This window comes from Hypanus sabinus, chromosome 4 (assembly GCF_030144855.1).
Source record: "Hypanus sabinus isolate sHypSab1 chromosome 4, sHypSab1.hap1, whole genome shotgun sequence".
In the NCBI taxonomy this organism is placed as follows: domain Eukaryota; kingdom Metazoa; phylum Chordata; class Chondrichthyes; order Myliobatiformes; family Dasyatidae; genus Hypanus; species Hypanus sabinus.
Window position 1 is genome coordinate 111,753,801 of NC_082709.1, and position 22,131 is coordinate 111,775,931.

At 42.1% G+C, this 22,131-nt stretch overlaps 1 protein-coding gene across 10 annotated transcripts in view; it reads right to left on the reverse strand.

Annotated features, from left to right (window-relative positions):
- The window catches only part of LOC132393096 (RCC1 and BTB domain-containing protein 1-like), a 72,587-nt gene that overhangs the window by 20,878 nt on the left and 29,578 nt on the right, over positions 1-22,131 (reverse strand). For 9 of the 10 annotated variants that reach the window (XR_009511746.1, XM_059967899.1, XM_059967895.1 and 6 more), the window contains 4 exons: positions 20,764-20,914; positions 17,161-17,327; positions 7,832-8,002; positions 2,437-2,544 (listed from right to left, as the gene is read on the reverse strand). Coding sequence is in view for 9 of the 10 variants with exons in the window: in XM_059967899.1 (XP_059823882.1) it covers positions 2,437-2,544; positions 7,832-8,002; positions 17,161-17,327; positions 20,764-20,914 (597 nt within the window). In the remaining variant the exon portion in view is untranslated. The remainder of the gene's footprint in view (positions 1-2,436; positions 2,545-7,831; positions 8,003-17,160; positions 17,328-20,763; positions 20,915-22,131) is intronic. The other variant, XM_059967900.1, reaches the window with a different exon arrangement.

A 22,131-nucleotide genomic window follows, 5' to 3' on the forward strand; every position in this document is an offset into this window, starting at 1 on the left:
TGCCCAGGTAGTATATTTTCATAGGGGTCAGATTACTTGGAAAATGCACATCTAGATGGGGTAGAGAAACAAAAGGAGCTCAGAGTACAAATATACACCAAACATAAGAAATTATATTCCAGGTTAGTGTGGCATTCAGAAGAAAGTGATGTACAGTAAGTTACTGAAAATATGGAACTGGTCATCACAGGCAGTGGTTGAACAGTTCTATAGAGCTGTTAGAGAAGGCCAGGTGGTTAGATTTAGATGAGAAAAGAAAATTCATGCAGAACCCTGGCATAGACTGGTTGGGCTGAATGAGTTCTTTATATGTCAAACATCCTAAATAACAGCACAAAACACTTAAAAATACTTGGATATAATTACAACATAACTGCAAGAAATTTATTAGAACATGTAGCAGCCATAAAAAGCACAATAAAAATAATTACTTAATATCCAAGTTACTCATTTCAAAACATTTTATACAGTTCACATTTAAATTTAGCTAATGACACCTCAACTTGTTCCCATAATGCTGCTGTTGAAAAAACAATTAGCCTAATTAAAAAAAATTAACTAATATTTAAGTCAGGGAAATTAAAAAAAAGACAAAACATACATTAGAGATCATTTTGTCAGATGCAAGTAAAAACAAAATACTTCTAACCTATGGCACCATTTAAGCATAATAAAACCAAGCTGCATAGATTGATTGCACCAAAGTTGCTGGATTGGAAAACGATGTGTAAAGCAAGGTTGAATGGATCATAAATGTTCTTTAAAAACTGCCAAATAATTTTGAAACCTTTTTTACTTCATGCAACTAATCATTCAAATTAGTTTATGATTTAACAGGGCAACTTAAAATTCAGGTTGCACATTAGAGAAAAAGTTAATGTACATTCTCTAAATGAATAAAATAGTTTATAAGACCATAAGCTATACAAGCAGAATTCGGCCATTTGGCCCAACTTATTTGCTCTGACATTTCATCATGGCTTATCCTATTTTCCCCTCAACCCCAATCTCCTGCCTTCCCCTGTATCCTTTCATGCCCTGACCAATCAAGAATCTATCAACCTCTGCCTTAAATTAAGACATGGCCTCCACAGCCGCCTGTGGTGAAGAATTCTGCAGATTCACCACTCTCTGGCTAAAGAAATTCTTCATCTCCATTCTAAAAGTTCACCCCTCTATTCCGAGGCTGTGTCCTCCAGTCTTAGACTCTCCCACCATAGAAAACATCCTCTCCATGCCCACTCTATGAAGGTTGTTCACCATTTGATAGGTTTCAATGAGGTCTTTCTTCTGAATTCTAGAGAATACAGGCCTAGAGCCATGAAATGCTCTTCATATCACAAGCCATTCAAACCTGGAATCATTTTCATGAACCTTCTTTAAACCACTTCCAGTTTCAGCACACCTTTTCTAAGATAGAGGCTCAAATCTGTTCAAGTGAGCCTTCACCAGTGCTTTATAAAGTTTCAACATTACATCCTTGCTTTTATATTCTAGTTTTCTTGAGATGAATGCTAACATCACATTTGCCCTCCTCACATCACACTCAACCGGCAAGTTATCCTTTAGGGAGCCCTGCACAAGGACTCCCAAGTCCCTTTGCACCTCAGTTTTTTTTGCATTTTCTCTCCATTTAGAAAACAGCCAACCCTGTCATTTCTTCTACCAGAGTCCATGACCATACACTTCCCAACCCTGTATTCTGTCATTTCTTTGCCCATTCTCCTAATCTGTTTAAGTCCTTCTATAGCCTCTCTACTTCCTCCAAACTATCTGCCCCTCCACCTATCTTTGTATTATCTGCAAGCTTTGCAACAAAGCCATCAATTCCATCATCCAAATCACTGACGTATGATGTAGAAAGAATCAGTCCCAACAGACCCCTGTGGAACACCACTAACAACCAGCAGCCAGCAAGAAAAGGCTCCCTTCATTCCCACTGCGTTATTCATGCTGGAATCTTCCCTGTAATACCATGAGCTCATAGTTTGTTAAGCAGCCTCACGTCAGAGGCCTTCTGAAAATCCATTTACACAACATCAAGCAATTCTCCCTTGTCTATCCTGCTTGTTATTTCGTCAAAGAATTCCAACAGATCTGTTAGGCAAGATTTTCCCTTGAGGAAACGATGCCTACTTTATCATGTGCCTCCAAGTACCCTGAGGCCACATCCTTAATAATCCAACATCTTCCTAACCACTGAGATCAGACTAAATGGCTTATAATTTCCTTTCTTCTGCCTCTCTCCCTTCTTGAAAATGGGTATCTATTGTATCTTCTTGATCTCTATCGTATGTTTGTTCTTTTACTCAATTTCCCTGTGACTTTAAATGTTATGAGTTAATTTTTAAAAAAGCCAAAATAGACTAATTGCTCTTTCAATGGTGGCATTATGGGAACTCATTTTATGTTCAAATATTGAACACCTGTACTCACCTGTAGGACACAAATACCTTGCAAAGCATTCAACCTCCAAGGAATAAAGTGGTTTCCACTGATCCCTGATCCAATCTGGCCATTGCCATTGCTGCCCCAACCAAACACCTGTAAAGTGAGGAGGGAAATGCTCAGAATGAATGCAGACCTGGAAGGAGGCTATTGAGCCCAACATGCATGTGTTAGCTCTGAAGCAGTTTCACCACCCTGTCGTTTTACTTCAACATTGCGTTCCACCTTGTCCCTAAATATTTATCCAGTTCCTTTTTGAAAGTCAGGACTGAACTGCATCCACCGTGCTTCCAGACAAGGTAATGTGAATTACTGCATTAAAGGAAGTCTCGCTGGCTCCTAACTTTGCACCATGCCTGATACCTACTTCAAACCTTTGTACATCTTCTCTGTGGATTGTCACCTTCTCGTGGTGGTGAAGCTTGTGTGGTCCTGAGATCCCAAGAGCGATGCCATCTGCAGCCATGCTCCTGGTAGGGTCACCCATGGCATTAAGGTCGAGGGCAAGGTCCCTGACAAAGAACTATCCAACCAAGACCTCAATGGTGGAACATATGGACGAAGTTACTTTGAACTCAATGGCTGTGAAGGCGGACGAAGGCTGCAACAAATCCATCAACTTCAATCGTCGTGGTTTCCATGCCAAAGGAATCAGTTGGTTGATTTGTGAAGTATCGTGTGCTTCTTGGAGTGCAACATCAAGTACATGTTAAACAAATACACGCACAAGCATCTTCGCTCTGTGGAAACGGAATGTAGACCATCATCCTCGACCTCAAGGGATAGCCATGATGATCTTTGTACATACATTTAGTTTTATATTACTGGGAGTGTTGATAACAATGCCTCAGAGCCCTCTTCTGTGATATTCCTTTTTAGCATGAGGTGAATTGCATAGAAACATAGATCACATCCTTACCTTGGAACTATCTAGGCTGACCCATAGCCCTCTATTTTTCTAAGCTCTATGTACCCAGCCAGGGATCTCTTAAAAGACCGTATCATTTTCACCTTCACCACTGCCACCTGCAGGACATTCCACGCACTCACCACTCTCTGCGTAAAAAAAACAACTTACTTCTGACTTCTCCTCTGTACCTACTTCCAAGCACCTTCAAACTATGCTCTCTCATGCTAGCCATTTCAGCCCTGGGAAAAAGCCACTGACTACCCACATAATCAATGCCTCTCACCATCTTGCACACTTTTATCAGGTCACGTCTCATCCTCCAACGCTCTAAGGAGAAAAGGCTGTGTTCGCTCAACCTATAAGGCATGCTTCCCAATCCAGGCAACATATTTGTAAATCTTCTCTGCACCCTTTCTATGGTTTCCACGTCCTTCCTGTAGTGAGGCGAGCAGAACTGAGCACAGTACTCCAAGTGGGGTCTGACCAGGGTCCTATATAGCTGTAACATTACCTCTCAGCTCTTAAACTCAATCCCACAATTGATGAAGGCCAGTGCACCATATGCCTTCTTCACCACAGAGTCAACCTGCACAACAGCTTTAGTGTTGTATGGCTCGGACCCCAAGATCTTTCTGATCCTCCACACTGCCAAGAGTCTTACCATTAACACTATATTCTGCCATCATATTTGACCTACCAAAATGAATCACCTCACACTTATCTGGGTTGAACTCCATCTGCTACTTCTCAGCCCAGTTTTGCATCCTATTAATGTCACGCTGTAACCTCTGACAGCCCTCCACACTATCCACAACATCTCCAACCTTTGTGTCATCAGCAAACTTATGAACCCATCCCTCCACGTCCTCATCCAGGTCATTTATAAAAATCAGAGTAGGGGTACGAGAACAGATCCCTGAGGCACACCACTGGTCACCGGCCTCCATGCAGAATATGACCCATCTACAACCATTCTTTGCTTTGTGATCCAGAACTGGCTTGCCCACAGAAGGCAATGTCTCCTTGGATCCCATGTCTCCTTACTTTCTCAATAAGCCTTGCATAGGGTATCTTATCAAATGCTTGCTAAACCTTGCTAAAATCCATATACACTACATCTACGACTCTACCTTCATCAATGTGTTTAGTCACATCCTCAAAAGAATTCAATCAGGCTCATAAGGCACGACCTGCCTTTGAAAAGCCATGCTGACTATTCCTAATCATATTATGCCTTTCCAAATCTTGCCTCTCAGAATCTTCTCCATCAACTTACCAACCACTGAGGTATAGCACACTGGTTTATAATTTCCTGGGCTATCCCTACCCCCTTTCTTGAATAAGGAAACAACATCCACAACCCTCCAATCCTCCGGAACCTCTCCCGACCTCATTGATGATGCAAAGATCATCGCCAGAGGCTCAGCAATCTCCTCCCTTGCTTTCCACAGTAGCCTGGGGTACATCCCATCCAGTCCCGGTGACTTATCCAACTTTATGCTTTCCAAAAACTCCAGCACATCCTGTTCCTTAATATCTACATGCTCAAGCTTTTCAGTCCACTGTAAGTCATCTCTACAATCACCAAGATCCTTTTCCATAGTGAATACTGAAGCAAAGTATTCATTAAGTACCTCCTCTATCTCCTCCGGTTCCATACACACTTTCCCACTGTCACACTTGATTGGTCCTATTCTCTTGTGTCTTATCCTCTTGCTCTTCACATACTTGTAGAATGCCTTGGGGTTTTTCCTTAATCCTGTTCGCCAAGGCCTTCTCATGACCCCTTCTGGCTCTCCTAATTTCATTCCTAAGCTCCTTCCTGCTCGTCTTATAATCTTCTCGATCTCTATCATTACCTAGTTTTTTTTTAACCTTTCGTAAGCTCTTTTCACATTGACTAGATTTACAACAGCTTTTGTACACCACGGTTCCTGTACTTTACCATCTTTTCCATGTCTCATTGGAACGTACCTATGCAGAACCCCATGCAAATATCCCTGAACTTTTGCCACAATTCTTCCATACGTTTCTCTGAGAACATCTGTTTCCAACTTCCTGCCTGATACCCTTACTCCAATTAAACACTTTCCTAACTTGTCTGTTCCTATCCCTCTCCAATGAGATAGAATTGTGATCACTATCTCCAAAATGCTCTCCCACTGAGAGACCTGACACCTGACCAGGTTCATTTCCCAATACCAGATCAAGTACAGCCTCTCCCCTTGTAGGCTTATCTACATACTGTGTCAAGAAACCTTCCTGAACACACCTAACAAACTCCACCCCATCTGAACCCCTCACTCAAGGGAGATGCCAATCAATACTTGGGAAATTAAAATCTCCCGCCACAACAACCTTGTTATTATTACTCCTTTCCAGAATCTGTCTCCCCATCTTCACCTCGATGTCCCTGTTACCATCGGGTGGTCTACAAAATATACCTAGTAGAGTTACTGACCCCTTCCAATTCCTAACTTCGAACCACAGACACTCCGCAGACAATCCCTCCATGACTTCCTCCTTTTCTGCAGCCGTGACACTATCTCTGACCAACAGTGCCACACTCCCACCTATTTTGCCTCCATCCTTGTCCTTTCTGAAACATCTAAAGCCTGGCACTTGAAGAAGCCATTACTACCCCTGCACCATCCAAGTCTCTGTATGTAATGGCCACAACATCATAGGTCCAAGTGCTGATCCCCACTCTAAGCTCATCCACTTTGCTCATAATATCCCTTGTGTTAAAACAGACACATCTCAAACCTTCGGTCTGAGCATGTCCCTTCTCTATCACCTGCTTATCCTTCCTCTTGCACTGTCTACAAGCTTTCTCTATTTGTGAGCCAACATCGCTTTCCTCCGTCACTTCAATTACATTTGACATCTTGCGCAAGAAATGAAATATCAACTGTGGGTGTGTGGCCAGAAGATTTGGAACCTGGGAGTCTGAGGCTGTGGCTGGGGCTGTAGCAGGAGCACTGTACTTATAAGTTTCAGCTGGTTTTAGTAAGTTTAAACACAGAAACCAAATCTTGCACAAAAATTCTTGTGTTATGGAGCAAGAGTACGCTACCTCATTTTAGCCTTGGAATCATTGCCAGTAGCCTTAGAGCCTCACTTTTCCTTGTTACCTGTGGGAAATCTGTGCCTCACAGTAAATACTGGATGAACTCAGCAGGTCAGACAGCAGCTATGAAAATCTGTGCTGCTATCCTTTCTGAATAACAAGGACTAATTTTACATTAAATGTGCCCTCTGTTAATTGAATTTCCTGGCCGTGTAAATGATTTCTCTCTACCTACATTATTGCATCTAATTTTTTTTCTGTTCTATGAACAAAACTTTATTTTGTTCAAATCACACACAACCATAACTAACTGTTCAAGTCCCCCTCAATAAAATTAAGTGGAAGACAGAATTCCCTACTGCTCTCACAGGGCTCATTGACAGTGACGTTGCTGTTGGAACTGAAATGTTTACAAGACTAATGCAAGGTTCTGACCACAATTCAACAAATGATAGACAAACTGACTTCTATAAAGAGTGAAAGCATCTTTCATATCTCTGAGGGGTGCTTTTAAAATGCAACTACTGTTGGATTTGTAGGCAAGGATAACGGTCAGAGAAAGGAAATTAGCCAAATGGCCAGTTCATCTGTTTGGCAGTGCTGACTCAAAGATAAATGGTAGGCAGGATGCTGAAGAATTTCCTGTAAGTGTTGCACCAAAGCATCATCATCTATATATACACTGGATTGAAGTCTGAGATAAGATTTGATCCCATATCTCTCAAACTCCATTAGTCAACACACACAGGGTCCAATGAATGGCCAAAAAATAAAATTATTTTAAATGGTACAACTCTGAACAAACCTTAGCAGCAAAGGAACTCAATGTATTTACACAGCCAGTTTATGAAATAGATAGCAGTAGTGTTTTAACGTAGAGAGCATACACCAAGGATGGGTTTTACAACCATGGAAGTGCTTTAAGTATAGTCACAATTATAAAGTAGGAATAGCAACAAGCAACGCGCACAACACCAGCAATTAAAACAGTGATGAGATGTTCTATCCGAGTCATACAGCACAGTGTCATATAGCAACTAAGAGCACAGTGACCACCAAATACCTACAATGCTATCGCCACACCCCCCCCAACAACTGCTCCTCAGACTCAACCACAAACTCACAAAAGGAGCAATTTACAGTGACGTCATCCTACCACGTGGTAGGGAAACTGGAGCCCCTGAAGTAACAGTCACAGGGCAGACAGCACCCATGGTTAGGATTAAACATGGACCACTGAACCATTGAGCTTTTAGTTTCATGCTCCTTGCTGAACATTAACATGAAAACCAGGATTGAAGGAATAAATGTTTATATCACTGGAATCACTTTATCCTCATGATCTTTCCAGGAAGTGAATAATGAACACCTGCTAGTGTGCTGGGTCACAAAACAAAAATTACCTCTCCGTTGTCTGTTACAGCCATGGAGAACTGCTGACCACAAGCAATAGTGACAACCTTTCTGTTCTCCAGACCATGCACGACTCTTCGAGGTGTTGCCTGGGTTGCAGTTGATCCAAATCCAGACCCTGATCCAACTTGTCCAGAACTGTTGGAACCCCATGAATAAACCTGCCAGCAAAGCAAGTGAAAAATCATGAACACGTTAAAATATGCAAAGCAGCTGCATTCCACAGTAAGTACAAAACCTAAATAAAACTATGTCTGCCTTGGACCAGGCATTGTCACATGGGAAACTACTGATGATTCAGAGGCTCTAGCTTCCATAGAAAGAATAGCCCAATTTATGGAAAATTACTTACAGAATCAGTACAGCATAGAGAAAGGACATTCAGCCAATTCAGTCTATTCTGGCCCTTTGTAAGAGGAGCCGCTTGATCTCTTCCGCATTGAAGTTTAAATAGTTTTTAAAAAATTCTAACAGCTTTTTGAACACATTTGAGACTGCCTCTACAACTATCTCTGGCTATCATTCCAGACACCTGTTAGTTGCTTGTGTTACTTTTAGCTCTTTTGTCAATCACCTTCATTAAATGTTCCCTGATTTTTCACCCATCTGGCAATGGGAACAATCTTTCTCCATCCACTCAGTCAATACTCTTCATAACTTAAATACTGTAAGTCTGTCTATCAGATCTCTTCTCAACCATGCTTCCATGCTCCATCTTCATTCCTGTCAGATTCCATCATCTACTGCCTTTTGTTGCCTCTATCACTTCCCCACCCATGTCATTATTTCCACCCTTCCCTCCCTACTCTGAACTCCATCTGCCAATCACCCATTCTCACTTGGATTCACCTGTCCCTTCCCAACTCTTATCCCATCCCTTCCCCTCATCTCTTTATATTGGCCCTCTTCTATCAACTCTTAGTTTAGATCAGGGACTCCCAAACTTAGGTCCATGGACCCTTCGGTTAATAGTAGTGGTCAATAGCATAAAAAGGTTGGTCTAAATGAAAGGTCTCAAACCAAAACATCAACTGTCCATTTCCCTCTCTTGCATCTCCTTTTAGTTTCTGGTTTAAGAAGGCACTACCAAAGGCATACACCAGCTTATTGGCAGTTTGAAAACAAAGGAATTTGATTAAAAACATTACGAATAATTGTGGTGAACTATCTCCACAGTGAAGAGATAAGCAAAGGCAAAGCGAATTCGCGAGATCTGCCCTGCAGAATCAACACACGGAGTTTAAGCCCTGCTGGTTGGAGTGGATGATTTGAAGGGGAGAAGATGAGGGCTAGAGCAGTTCCAATGTCTGTCCAGATGGCCTGGGCACGAGGGTGGATCGCTTTAAGTGCCGAGTTGATTTGGAGAGGTTGAGAAAGACTTCTTTGACAGCAAAATCCAAGTCCAAAGCGAAATGCTGGGGGGTATGTTCTAGGCCCGGTGTGATTCACCACAGTGAGGCCGAGGTCCCAATGTGAGCTACAATCCACTTTTGACAATCTAAACGCAGCCCATATAGACTGGATGGGCAGGGTGTTGAGAGCTGGCCGAAGTTGGATCGCTGTGGGTGCCAAGTCAATTTCAAGTGGTTGAGAACAGCTTCTTCAGCAGCAACATCTAGGCCTGGAGTGATTCGCCGTGGCAGGGCCCAGGTCCTACTGAGAGGTACGATCCACTAGTCACACAAATGTTGGCCCAGATAGACTGGGGACTCCTCTCTCCATGACACTAAGTCCTGGCTGCTGCACTTCATATCTGCAAACGTTGTGGCGATTTGCCCCACCAATATGATGCACTGAATACTGAGGTTTTGGGCCTACTCTGGGGATTTGGATCTAAGGACTCAATTTAGTTTAGGATGCTGTTGGTGTTGCTTGCTTCTATTTGTATGATTTGAGTCTTTTTCTTCTTTCTCTGTCCACGCTGGAGAAAGGTCCTTATTTTTTTTAAACGTTATTTTGGGTTTCTTGCTTTGTAAACAATCTCAAGGTTGTATAACTTAAAAATTATTTGATAATACATGTACATTGAATACTTATAATTTCCCCTTTTCAGAGGAGATCAACCCCAACTTCGACAATAAATCCAGATAACTGACACCCCTTGTTGTAGGAGAGAGAGTTGCGAGGGCAGGTAACTACTAAATAGGGATGTGGATTGTGCTAATGTGGTAACTGGGAATCACAGACAAAACATAACTAGACATATGGAATGCAGCAGTGATGATGTCCAAGTTACAGGAATTTTACTGATTATGTTGCACCGTGCATCCATTGTTGAAATAGAAAATTAGATTTACTGTAGATTTCTGGCCAATAATTTTTCTCTGTAATCAGGACCTAGTCCATTACTTAAGTCTTCCTACAGCCACCATTCTGTTAACAAAATGAGGTTTAATGGTATTCTCATCAACTGAGAATGTAAAAGCTCTACCAAATTCTTGCTCAGGGAGATCATCTTTCACTGGTCTCCTGGTTTGCACCAAGTTTTTAATAAACTGCCTGTTATTTTGAACACCAACTCTGATCTTTCAGTTTTCTCCAACATCCCTCATCCCTGAAATTATTTTCGCAAACCTCTTCTGCACCTCTTTAGTATTTTTGCAGTTCTCCCAAGAGCAGCACCAGAACTGAATACCGTAACTGTGGCCAAACCATTTAAGTGCTCTTACCTTTCCTTACAATCTTGGGAGCATAGAATACTATTATATCTACTGTTACATAAATCAGAAGTGTGTCAGCTGGTGAGTAAACTTTGGAACAAGATGATGGATTTGAGTTACAAACCACTGTTACACTTCCATTTTATTCCACACTAAACAGATAGCTACCCTGAATCAGGTAGGTTTCCAGCAGACATATTAGTTAAAAATTGCCTCCAATCACACAGAACTCCAAGTCTATCTGAAAAGTCATTTATTGTCTTCCTGTCTTCACAATAGTAATAGCCATTTTATCCTGTGATATTTGTTTTTTTAGATATCAGAAATATGCTGCCCACCCACAATGCTCTGTCTTGTTAAGTGTGGCCGTTCACTTGTGGCCTCTCCTTCAGCTAAGCCGTTCTTCCGTGGTGAGCCCGCCAATCCCAGGCAAGAGAAGGACGCACACGAGCCCCACCGGCTGTCGCTATTAAACGCTGTCACGGGATTTCTAGCGTTTCTCCTGGTGCGTCTAAAAGGGTTGTTCCCCAGACCCTCTTTTATCCTTACTCACGGGGTCTCAGATGTCAATCAGGTTGGGATGATGCAATCCCTCAACCAGCCCACTCTGGTCGTCCCGAGGGCTTCAATGAATAGTACAGTACTCAATATACAATTCCGTTTCCATGAGACAATAGCCGTTATCAGGGGTTTTTGTTTCGCTGAGGCCAGGACACATTCCAAACCTTGAGGATTCTGCATGTCTCTCTCTCATTTCCTGGACCCCAGACCCGAATTAATAGCGATCTTGCAATTCTCGAAAAGGAGGGGGCGACTTTGTACCCTTCGGCCTCTCAACGTTGTGGCACATTCATAACACCCCCTTCCTTCAAAGATTTTTACCATTGGTAAAAATGAATTAATACAGAGTCTTACAGGATTTTAGAATCTAACACAATACAAGAGTTTTTTTTTCCACTACAGAGTAATACAGTTATACATTCAATTCAGCATCTAAACAGTTAGCGATTACATTGTCACTTCCTTTAATATCTTAACATCTTGTACCTTAATAAATTCTTGTAGCATCAGACTCCTACCTATTTTTATTCCTTTTCTTCAGCAAACAAAAACTAAAGAGTTGTGATCTTAGCTTACGTGCATACTACAAAAGTTCATGCAAATACTAATCTTTATGTTACTTCCAAACTTAACAGTCAATCTTCTATGGGGGTTGTCTTTATTATTCACATGCTTTGTCGAAGTCCCTTAAAACCGAATCCTGTTATTTAAAATGGCATCCCGTCAACCCTCGCCCCTTTTCCAGTTAACTCCCACGTGGTTAACTTGTATACCAGTATGGAATAAGCTTTTGCATGCTCCTTTCATAGGAGTTATTTTATCAACAATGTGTTCCAAACTTAGACCATTTTCCGAATTTCCACACAATTCTTTAATTTTAAGCTCGTCATTAATTTTATCTTCAGGACCCTTCATGCTATTAGTTTTCAATTTAAAATCTGCAAGCGATCTCTCTTTGTTCAAACAGCATTTCAAATTCTGCCTCGTCATAGCACTCTCTTGAATAACAATAGCGTGTGGGGCACCTTTACATTCCAAATCAACCTGTAATTGATTCGCAGGCACCGTGTTACCAAGCCATCGTCTCTGCAGCCTGGTTGCTGCTTCTGACACCAATCCAGACTTTAAATTTTCTTCAATTTAGGAACTACACTTTTCCCTTTTCCTTCAATAATAATATTCACCTCACCACCTTTTATCTCCTCACTAACTTTTAACACACCTTCGAACACAAACAACTGGGAATTCTTACTTCCCACCATTACCAAGGTTAACCCTTTCTTCACTGAACCAAGTCCATCTGACCCACAAGGACTGCATTCCTTTTCAACTGAATCAAGTACCTCGGACTTTTTCTGAGCTCCATTACTAGGTTTAGTATCACGTGCATCCACACCTTGAACACACTCAAATGGGACATTTGCCTCTTCCAGGCTTTCGATACCCGTACCCTTTTCAAATTCTAAATTCCCCTGATCCTCCCAGTTACTCTCTGGGCAACTCCCTTCCAGAGTAAACTCAACCCCGTGGCCTGAAACAACCTCATCTGCCAACCCAGCAGACTTCTTCAAGGTAATGGCATCCTTTTCATCTTGGACTGCCCTCATTTCATTATTGGGAACACCCTTAGAATTTTCAACTTCTTCAAACAGTTCTGCCAAACCAGACAGATCATCCATGTCCAACCCTGGACCTCTTAACAGCCTTATCTGTTTCTCATCTTTACTCTGTGCCTCTATAAATTTCCTCCTGGCTAAGGGCAGGACTACCTCCTCTCCCTTACTCTCTTTCACTTTCCTATTCTCTGTTTTACCACCCTCTAAACCCTCTTGGTACAGGGTCGGTAAAAACGTCTTGGCCAAATCATTACTGGCCGGATTTAAACTGGTCTCGTTCTCAGCTGCCTTTCGACATGCTGCACGTGGTCGCGCATGCGGGATAGATCTTTGAATCTAGGGGCGGGTCCGTAACACTTACAGGCTGGCTTGGCAGCTCCATGGCCGACCAAATGCCACCACCAGCTAAATCGTTACCCAGAAGGAGGTCTATGTCAGTTCTCGGGAATTCGGATCACACCCCTATTTCAACTGGTCCAGATACCAGCTCACAATTTATAATGATCCTATGCAAGTGCACCGCTTCTGTCCCTTTTCCTATGCTTCTCAAAGCCACCTCTCCAGTCTTGCGACCAAAATCCAGTACCTTACTGCTAATCAATGACAGCTTAGCTCCCGTGTCTCTCCAGATCTGCACTGGAACTGGTGTGTCTCCCTCTCTCACAGACATGGTTCCTTCTGAAATACATTTCTCAGACCCTTCTCGTACTCTGTCTACCTGGGGCTCTCTTGTTGATTTACTGATCACCACAACACATCCTGTAGGGACTGCTGCTTTCCATTTTCCTGTTTCCTTCCTTGGAGCAAGGCACTTGGATGCAATATGACCCGCCTTTCCACAATTTAAACAGGTCAAGCCAGGACCTCTCCTGCCGTCTTGCCTTTCCTCCTCCTTAATTTTACCACTAGCTCCCGGCAGGATCTCTGCCTCAGCCGGCGGGCTTTCTCTACCGTTCCCACGGTCTCTCTAGTAACTTTTATTCGAGGAAAACTTTGTCTTGTGGGTTAGGGTATATTCATCTGCGAACCTAGCAAATTCTGAGATGGACTTATTCGGCTTCTCATTCAAATACATCCGGATATCACCCGAAACACAACCTTCTTTTTTATTAGTTTTTTTTATACATTTCTACATAACTACAGATAAAAAAAACCCAGATCAAAATGAAGAACATTGATACAGTGCAAAAATGAACATACAATAACATGATACAAAGAAAGATAATTGAGAAAGCACCCAAATTGAAGACATGTAAAATTAGTATCCTCCCCAAGCCCCGCAACAAAAAAAAACTCCAGACCAACCACAACACAATATAGAGAATATAAATCAGGACAATCAAACCCCCAAAACTGTAAGTACACTTAGCAACAGAAGATATTGATGTCTACTACAAAAAAAAAAGGAGCTGAAAGCAAGGGACCGAAAAAAAAAACCTTAGTTAAGAGGAAGGTTATTAAAGTACTCAATAAAAGGTCCCCAGACCTTATGGAACTTTAAATCCGAATTAAGAACTGAATAATGAATTTTTTCAAGGTCTAAGCAAGCCATAATATCGTTAAGCGATTGAGCATGTGTGGGCGGGGCAACATCTCTCCATCTAAGGAGGATTAAACGTCTAGCCAGGAGAGAGGCAAAAGGTAATATTCGACACTTAGTCAAACTCAGACGTAAATCTGTCTCATCCCAGAAACCGAACAAAGCAATTAAAGGGTTAGGTTCTAGGTGGTGATTCAAAATATATGATAACGTTATGAAGACATCTTTCCAAAATTTCTCCAAGCTAGGACAAAACCAGTACATATAAATGAGAGAGGCCTCGCCCCTTTTGCATTTATCACAAAGCGGACTAATGTTAGGGTAAAATCGAGATAATTTAGATTTAGACATATGGGCTCTACGAACAATCTTAAACTGTAAAAGGCAATGGCAAGCACAAAGAGAGGTTGAATTAACCAATTTGAGAATCGAGTCCCAAGTCTCATCAGATAAGGAGGTATTTAAATCCTGCTCCCATGCCATTTTAATTTTATCCACAGGGGCACGTCGTAAGGCTGCTAATTTATCTCGAATAAATGATATTAAACCTTTACCTAGTGGATTAATGGGAAGAAATAAGTCCATAACATTTTTCTCAGGCATTTCAGGGAAGTTAGGAATTAAAGGAATAATAAAGTGTCTAATTTGGAGATATCTAAAAAAATGAGCATTGGGCAGATTGAACTTAGCAGAGAGCTGTTGAAAAGAAGCGAAGCAATTATCAATAAAAAGATCTTCAAAATGTCTAATGTCCCTCCTATACCAACCTTCCTTCCTGAACACACTTAAACTCCACCCCATCTCAACCCCTTACTCGAGGGAGATGTGAGTCAATATTGGGGAAATTAATATCTCCCATCACGACAACCCTGTTATTATTGCATCTTTCCAGTACCTGTCTCCCTATCTGCTCCTCGATGTCCCTGTTACTATTGGGTGGTCTACAAAAAAAAACACTCAGTAGAGTTATTGACCCCTTCCTGTTCCTCACTTCCACTCAGAGACTCCGCAGACAATCCCTCCATGTTTTCCTTGTTTTCTATGGCCATGACACTATCTCTGATCAACAGTGCCATGTTTCCACCTCTTTTGCCTCCCTCCCTGTCCTTTCTGAAACATCTAAAGCCTGGCACTCAAAGTAACCATTGCTGCCCCTGAGCCATCCAAGTCTCTGTAATGACCACAACATCATAGCTCCAAGTGCTGATCCCGCTCTAAGCTTATCCACTTTGCTCATAATACTCGTTGCATTAAAACAGACACATCTCAAACCATCGGTCTGAGCCCGTCCCTTCCCTATAACTTGTCTAACCTACCTCTCACACTTTCAACAAGCTTTCTCAATTGGTGAGTCAACTGCCCCTTCCTCTGTCTCTTCAGTTCGGTTCCCACCCCCTAGTAATTTTAGTTTAAACTCTCCCCAACAGTCTTAGCAAAGCTCCCTGCCAAGATATTGGTCCCCCTCGGATACAAGTGCAACCTGTCCTTTTTGCCCCAAAAGAGGTCCCAATGATCCAGAAATCTGAATCACTGCCCCGCTACAATACCTCAGCCACACATTTATCCTCCACTTCACCCTATTCCTATACTCACTGTCGCGTGGCACAGGCAGTAATCCCAAGATTACTACCTTTAAGGTCCGACTTCCCAACTTCCTTCCTAACTCCCTGTAGTCTGTTTTCAGGACCTCCTCCCTTTTCCAACCCACGTTGTTGGCACCAATATGTACCATGACCTCTGGCTGTTCACATTCCCACTTCAGGATATCATGGATGCAATCTAAAAAAAATCCCAGACCATAGCACCTGGGAGGCAAACTACCATCCGTGTTTCTTTCCCAGTGTCCACAGAATCACCTGTCTGACTCCCTAACTATACAGTCCCCTATCACAGCTACCCTTTCACTACCCTTCTGATCCACAAGGCTAGACTCTGTGCCAGAGGCACAGCCATTGCTGCTTCCCCCAGTTAGGTTTCCCCCCTCTGAACAGTAATCAAACAGGAGTACTTATTGTTAAGGAGGACACCCACAGGGGTACTCTCTAGTATCGACTCTTGCCCTTCGCTCTCCTTACTGTTACCCACTTATCTGCCTCCCGAGGCCCCAATGTGACTACTTGCCTATAGCTCCTCTCTATCCCTGGCCAGGAGGTGGTCATTGAATTGTATCTCCAGTTCCCTAATGCGGTTCGGAAGGAGCTGCAGCTCGACGCACCTAGCGCAGATGTGGCCGTCTGGGGGGCAGGGAGTCTCCGGACATCCTATATCCAGTACAGAACACCGGCCTTGGAGACATACTTCCTATTCTTCACAAGTAATTTAGCTCTTCTCGACCCATTATCGCCGTAGCCCTGTTCAGCCAAAGCCCTCCTACTCTGACCTCGACAGCCAACTCTACAAATCTGTCTTTTTACCGCTCTATAAAGCTGCCTTCTTTTTAAATTTCTTCCCGCTGGTTTAACTCGCTGAAGTCCATACACCTGCGCAGTCATGCCTCGATCAAACCCTTATGTTCTCAATATTTATTGCTTATTTCATTTTTATTGTTTTTTTTTCTAGTTTCTTTTTGCATTTGCACATTGGTCATTGTCCGTCCTACTGACTGTATTGTCTCTCTTGTATTTACTGTGAATAACCACAAGACAATGAAACTTGGTTGTATATGGTGACGTATATGTACTTTAAATTTACTTTACTTTGAACTGTGGTATACTTAAAGACAGTCCTTTCAAAGAGCAAGTACTAGCACAATAAGCTGAATGACCTCTCCAAGTTGCATTTGAGTTTATGAGAAGTATTGATAAGGAAACCAGATTAAAGCTGTTTTTCATTTCAACCTCTATGGTTGATTTTTATAATGCTCAAGTGTTTCACCATGTAGATGAAGTTGTATTATGAAACAATCAATGTTGTCACACTACATCAAGAAAATCACCTCTCACCTCTCCATCTGTTGTCAGAACCATAGAATGATTGGAGCCACAAGCCACCTTCACTACTCTCTTATTAGAGAACATGCTGGAAACAAGAAAAGGCAATGAGGCCGGACCACTCGTTCCATTTCCCAGCTGGTAGCTGTTGTTGAGGCCCCAGGAATAGGTCTCTCCATCTGCAAAGGGTACCAGGATTTATGACAAAGTAACTAATTTGCTCCAAAAACTATTCACAGATAAAATCTACAAGATCCTCAACCTGACTGAAAATCCAGATCTTTCATATTCCAAATAATCAATAGCTAAGTCAGTTTTTCAAAATCACATTTAATATCAGCAGCATTTGTTGTGAAATTTGTAGTCTTTGCAGCAGCAGAATAATGCAATTCACAATAGAAAAAATCAATTAAGTATATATGTTAAATAGTTACATTAACTAAGTAGTGCAAAAATAGAAATAAAAAAGTAATGAGGTAGTGTTTTTGAGTTCATTGAGTATGTACCTTCAGGCTTCTGTACCTCCTCCTGATGGTAGCAATGAGAACAAGGCCTAAACTGGGTTGTTCTTAATGATGAACGTCATTCAGAACATGACAATGTTCTTCATCATGGGGTCCTAAATGATGGTTGCTGCTTTTTTGAGGCGTCACTACTTGAAGATGTCCTGGATACTATGGAGGCTAGTGCCCATGATGGAGCTGATTAAGCTTACAACTCTCTGCGGCTTATTTTGATCCTGTGCAGTAGCCATCTCCCCTCCCTCCACCCACACCACACAGTGAGGCAGCCAGTCAGAATGCTTTCCACAGCACATCTGTAGAAATGTACGAGTGTCTTTGGTGACCTACTCCTCACACTCCTGATGAAATGTAGCTGCTGTCGTGCCTTCGTTGAAGCTGTATTAATATGTTGAGTCCAGAATAGATCCTTGGAGACATTGACAACCAGGAGCTTGAAATTGTTCACTCTTCCCACTTCTCTTATGAGGACTGGTGTCCCTTATCTTACCCTTTCTGAAGTCCACAATCAGTTCTTTGGTCTTACTGACACTGAGTGCAAGGTTGTTGCTGCGACACTACTCAATTAGCTAATTTTTCTTGCTCCTGTACACCCTCTCATCATCATCTAAAATTCTGCCAGCAATAGTTGTAAGGCCAGCAAATTTATATAAGGCTTTTGGGCTGTGCCTAGCCACACAATCATGGGTGTGAAGACAGAAGAACTGTCCATGAGGTGCGCCAGTGTTGACCGTCAGCAAAATGGAGATGACTATCCAATTAGATAGTCGAGGACCTAGTTGCTGAGGGAGGTTCTGGAGCTTTTCAAACAGAACTGCAGAAATGATTGTGCTTTTGGAGAGAGGGATCTTTTGTCAGGTTGAGCCCAAGGGTAAAATTGCATTTGATTGGTCCTGAGCTAAAATGGAGATTGCTCATCCGGTCAGGTGGTATCGGGGGGTGGGGGGGTGCTTTAGATCGACTGGGTTTTGCCTTTAAATAATTGGTGTTGTATGGGCATTCCTCCCCCCCACAACATTTTATAAAAACAAGATCAGATCTAGTACAGCAATGAACTGCTGTGCTTGTTCCAGAGAACACAAAATATTTTGTTAAATGCACTTGGAATTGTGGCTCCAGTAGTGGGTCCAGTTTGAGTGGTCATGGGGGATTCCCAGGATATGATTCTCTGTGCATGCAGTACATCTCTGAAGCTTCTCCTTTTCTGTCCAGTAATTTCTTCCCAAGACTGGCATCAGAACACAGGGACTCCGTGTTACAAACTACAGAAATCCAACTCTACACAAATTCTCCCATAAATTTTTCAAGATAGTAACAATAATAAAATGGTACATGGTATTCATCAATGGCTAGACATAATATTTGGTGGCGAGCATTTGGTCCATAACAACAGACGAGAAAGCTTGTTAAAGTCAACAACCATTTTATTGTGATAAACACCGAAACGGACCAGGTGCCATGACCCAGAGAGAGAACCCAACCAGGCTCATGCAGACACATCCAGCGGGTTAGTGGTGGCCAAGGGCCAACATGGTGCCAGTCGGTTCCGGTGCAGCACGACTGCCTTCTGCTGCTCAGACAACTGCACCCGATATACCACATCAGAGATGTGTTCAAGCATGTCTCCTGGCCCCTTCCAGTGGCTTCCCAGCCTGGGGGATAGTCCTTTGTTCTGGGAGAGGCAGTAGACTCATACCGGGGCCCTCACCATGTACTGGTGCCCTAGACTGGTGACCCAGCCCCATGCGTTACAGCAGTGCACGAACATTTCTACACCCTGCCTGCGCTCAGACCAGAAGCATTCGCACAGCTTGCCCAATGTCTTTGCAATTCCAGATGTCCGGCCCCCACCAGACCGCAGTGCGAGCCCCCAGGGTACCATCAGCTGCAAGAGATGGCTGTCACTGTCGGACTACTGCCACCACAGGAACAGCAAGTCGGTGCGCACCTCCAGCGTCCCCACGAGTATAGAGCTTTGGTCAGGGTCCAGGGCAGAGACCTCTGCCCACTCCGGCCGACGTCCCATGCTCAGCTATCCCTTTACCCGGGCCAATGATGTGACCTGGTCAAATTAGCCATCTAAGTTTACTATTGGCCTTATATAGAAGACAACATCAACAAGAGAAAGGTCCTCTTCAACCTTGCCCTCACTGTTTCGCAGGGCCCTCTCATTTAAAAAAAAAGTTTTGCTGGGAGACTCTGGAAAATGTGGGCCTTATCCCACATCTTGATGGAATAAGACATTGATGATGAAATTCAACGTACCAGTACAACCCTTGGTCCAGTCTGACAGACCATTTGAATCAAGATCTTAGAGCTGACACAATTTGCATGATCAGCAGTGCCTCTTCACTTGAACTGGAAATTAAACAACTATCTCAAACACTCTCATGTTCACAAATATTACTGAGAAAAATCGTCCTTATCCAGTCCTTCCCATATGTGACTCTTAAGACCAACAGCAACTTTGTTTATATTAAACTGTTCTCTGAAATGCTGCTGCAAGCTCTTCCATCTTATGAACAAACTGTTTTACTTTGAATCATTACATTTTGAGTAAACACGACACCTTCAAGGATGCCCCAGCTGAACTGATTGATATCCAAGCGATCACCTAGAAGTATTCATTCCCTGGACCACTGGTATATTACGACAACAGAAGCAGCATCTCTGAGCTGCTCTGTAGCAGGAGTACCCAAGCTGGGGTCCAGGGACCCCTTGGTTAATGAGAGAGGTCCATGGCATAAAGAAGGTTGGAAAACCTTGCTCTGTAGTAACTTACCAAGATTTCTTTTAATACCTCCGAAACCTAGTATTTCTACGAGTTAAAATGACAAATAACAGGACAATGAGATTAGCATTGCACACAAGCTTCCCACCAATATTCATCTGGACTGAGAGAAGTACTGCTGTTTCATTATCGTTACAGGATTCAAATCCTAGAGCTCTGTATTCACCAACATTGTGGAAGTGCCCACGGTACCCACCTAATAGCTGACAACCACCTTCTGAAGCATAGTTACGGACAGACAGTAAACTGGCTCTACCAAAGATGTTCTCATCAAAACAAAGAAGAGCTACAACTTAAGTTTACCTTCAGTAGCAAGTAAAATATGTGGTCCACTTCCATAACTGAGAGATATTATTTTCTTCCCACACAGAGCATCTATTTTCTTTGGTATTGTTATACTTTGACCATCTCCAACTCCTAAGCAGCTACTGCAATTCACTCCAAGAATAAATACCTGGAAGAGACAGGTTATATACAGTTAACAATGTGAGTTGGCAAACTAATTGTAAGTACACACCATTCGTGTCACAGAACACTTTCACCTTCTCCAAGCAGTCTGGCTAAACACCTCTTTCTCCAGCAAATGCAAATTTTCCACATTAATAAATCAATCAAAAATAGTGAGGAGAAAACCCAGATGTGATCAGCGGAAAATGGACGTATTAAAAATAAATATGTAAAAAAATTTATTAGAAAATAAATCTAGGAAAATTGTAGCTGAATTCTTAAATGTGAAAAGAAAAAAGATTAGTCCAATTTACTGCAGACTGATCAGTTTGATAAGAGTATTAGAAAATATTATGAATTATTAGTTGAAGAGTTAATAATAATTCCAAAGGGGAAGTTTACATCTGATCAATCATATTGAAATCTTTGAAAAGTTAACAATTAAGAGAATGAAATATGCACAGTATATTTAGAATCTAAAAAAATCTTCAAGATGTTGTATAGTACTCAAAATCTTGCATTTTATCCTAGTTCAGATGATGCACGTTTTGGTTGGGAGCTTATGTGTGTTTCCGGTAGAACTGCAGTCAGAACATAAGGCGTATGGGAATGTCATCAAATAGATAGGAACATGAATACCTTTACTCCAAGGATTTGAGATGGAAAAGGCTTAGGTTTCGAAAGTAAACTGGATGAGTGGGTGTATTTTAGAATTCAGGAAATTATGATCAAGAAATTGACAATTAAAGAAAAGACAGGATACAAGAGACTAGACTGTAAGGACTTTGATAGGTAGCATAGAGAAGACTAGTAAGGGAAAATGGGTGTACTTCACAGCCTGAGATTGGAAAATTTATAATGGGGACAAGGACAAATCCTGATGACTTAGTGATGTAACTTCCACAGTTTTAAACTGTGGCTATAGAAATAATATTCTGGATCCTACTTTCCAAAATTCAACACGTTCAGAAATGATTTCTGCAGTTTGGACGATAGCAAACATAACCACACTATTTAACAACAGATAGTGAAACTGGAAGTTACCAACATAGTATCAATAGTTGGTAAAATGAAGGAATCTACGTAGAACAGTTAACATAGAACAGGGGTGGGCAAACTTTTTGACTTGTGGGCCACAAAGGGTTCTAAAATTTGACAGGGGGGGCCGGACCAGGAGCAGATGGATGGAGTGTTTTGGTAATACACCTCATAAGAGAAAATAAA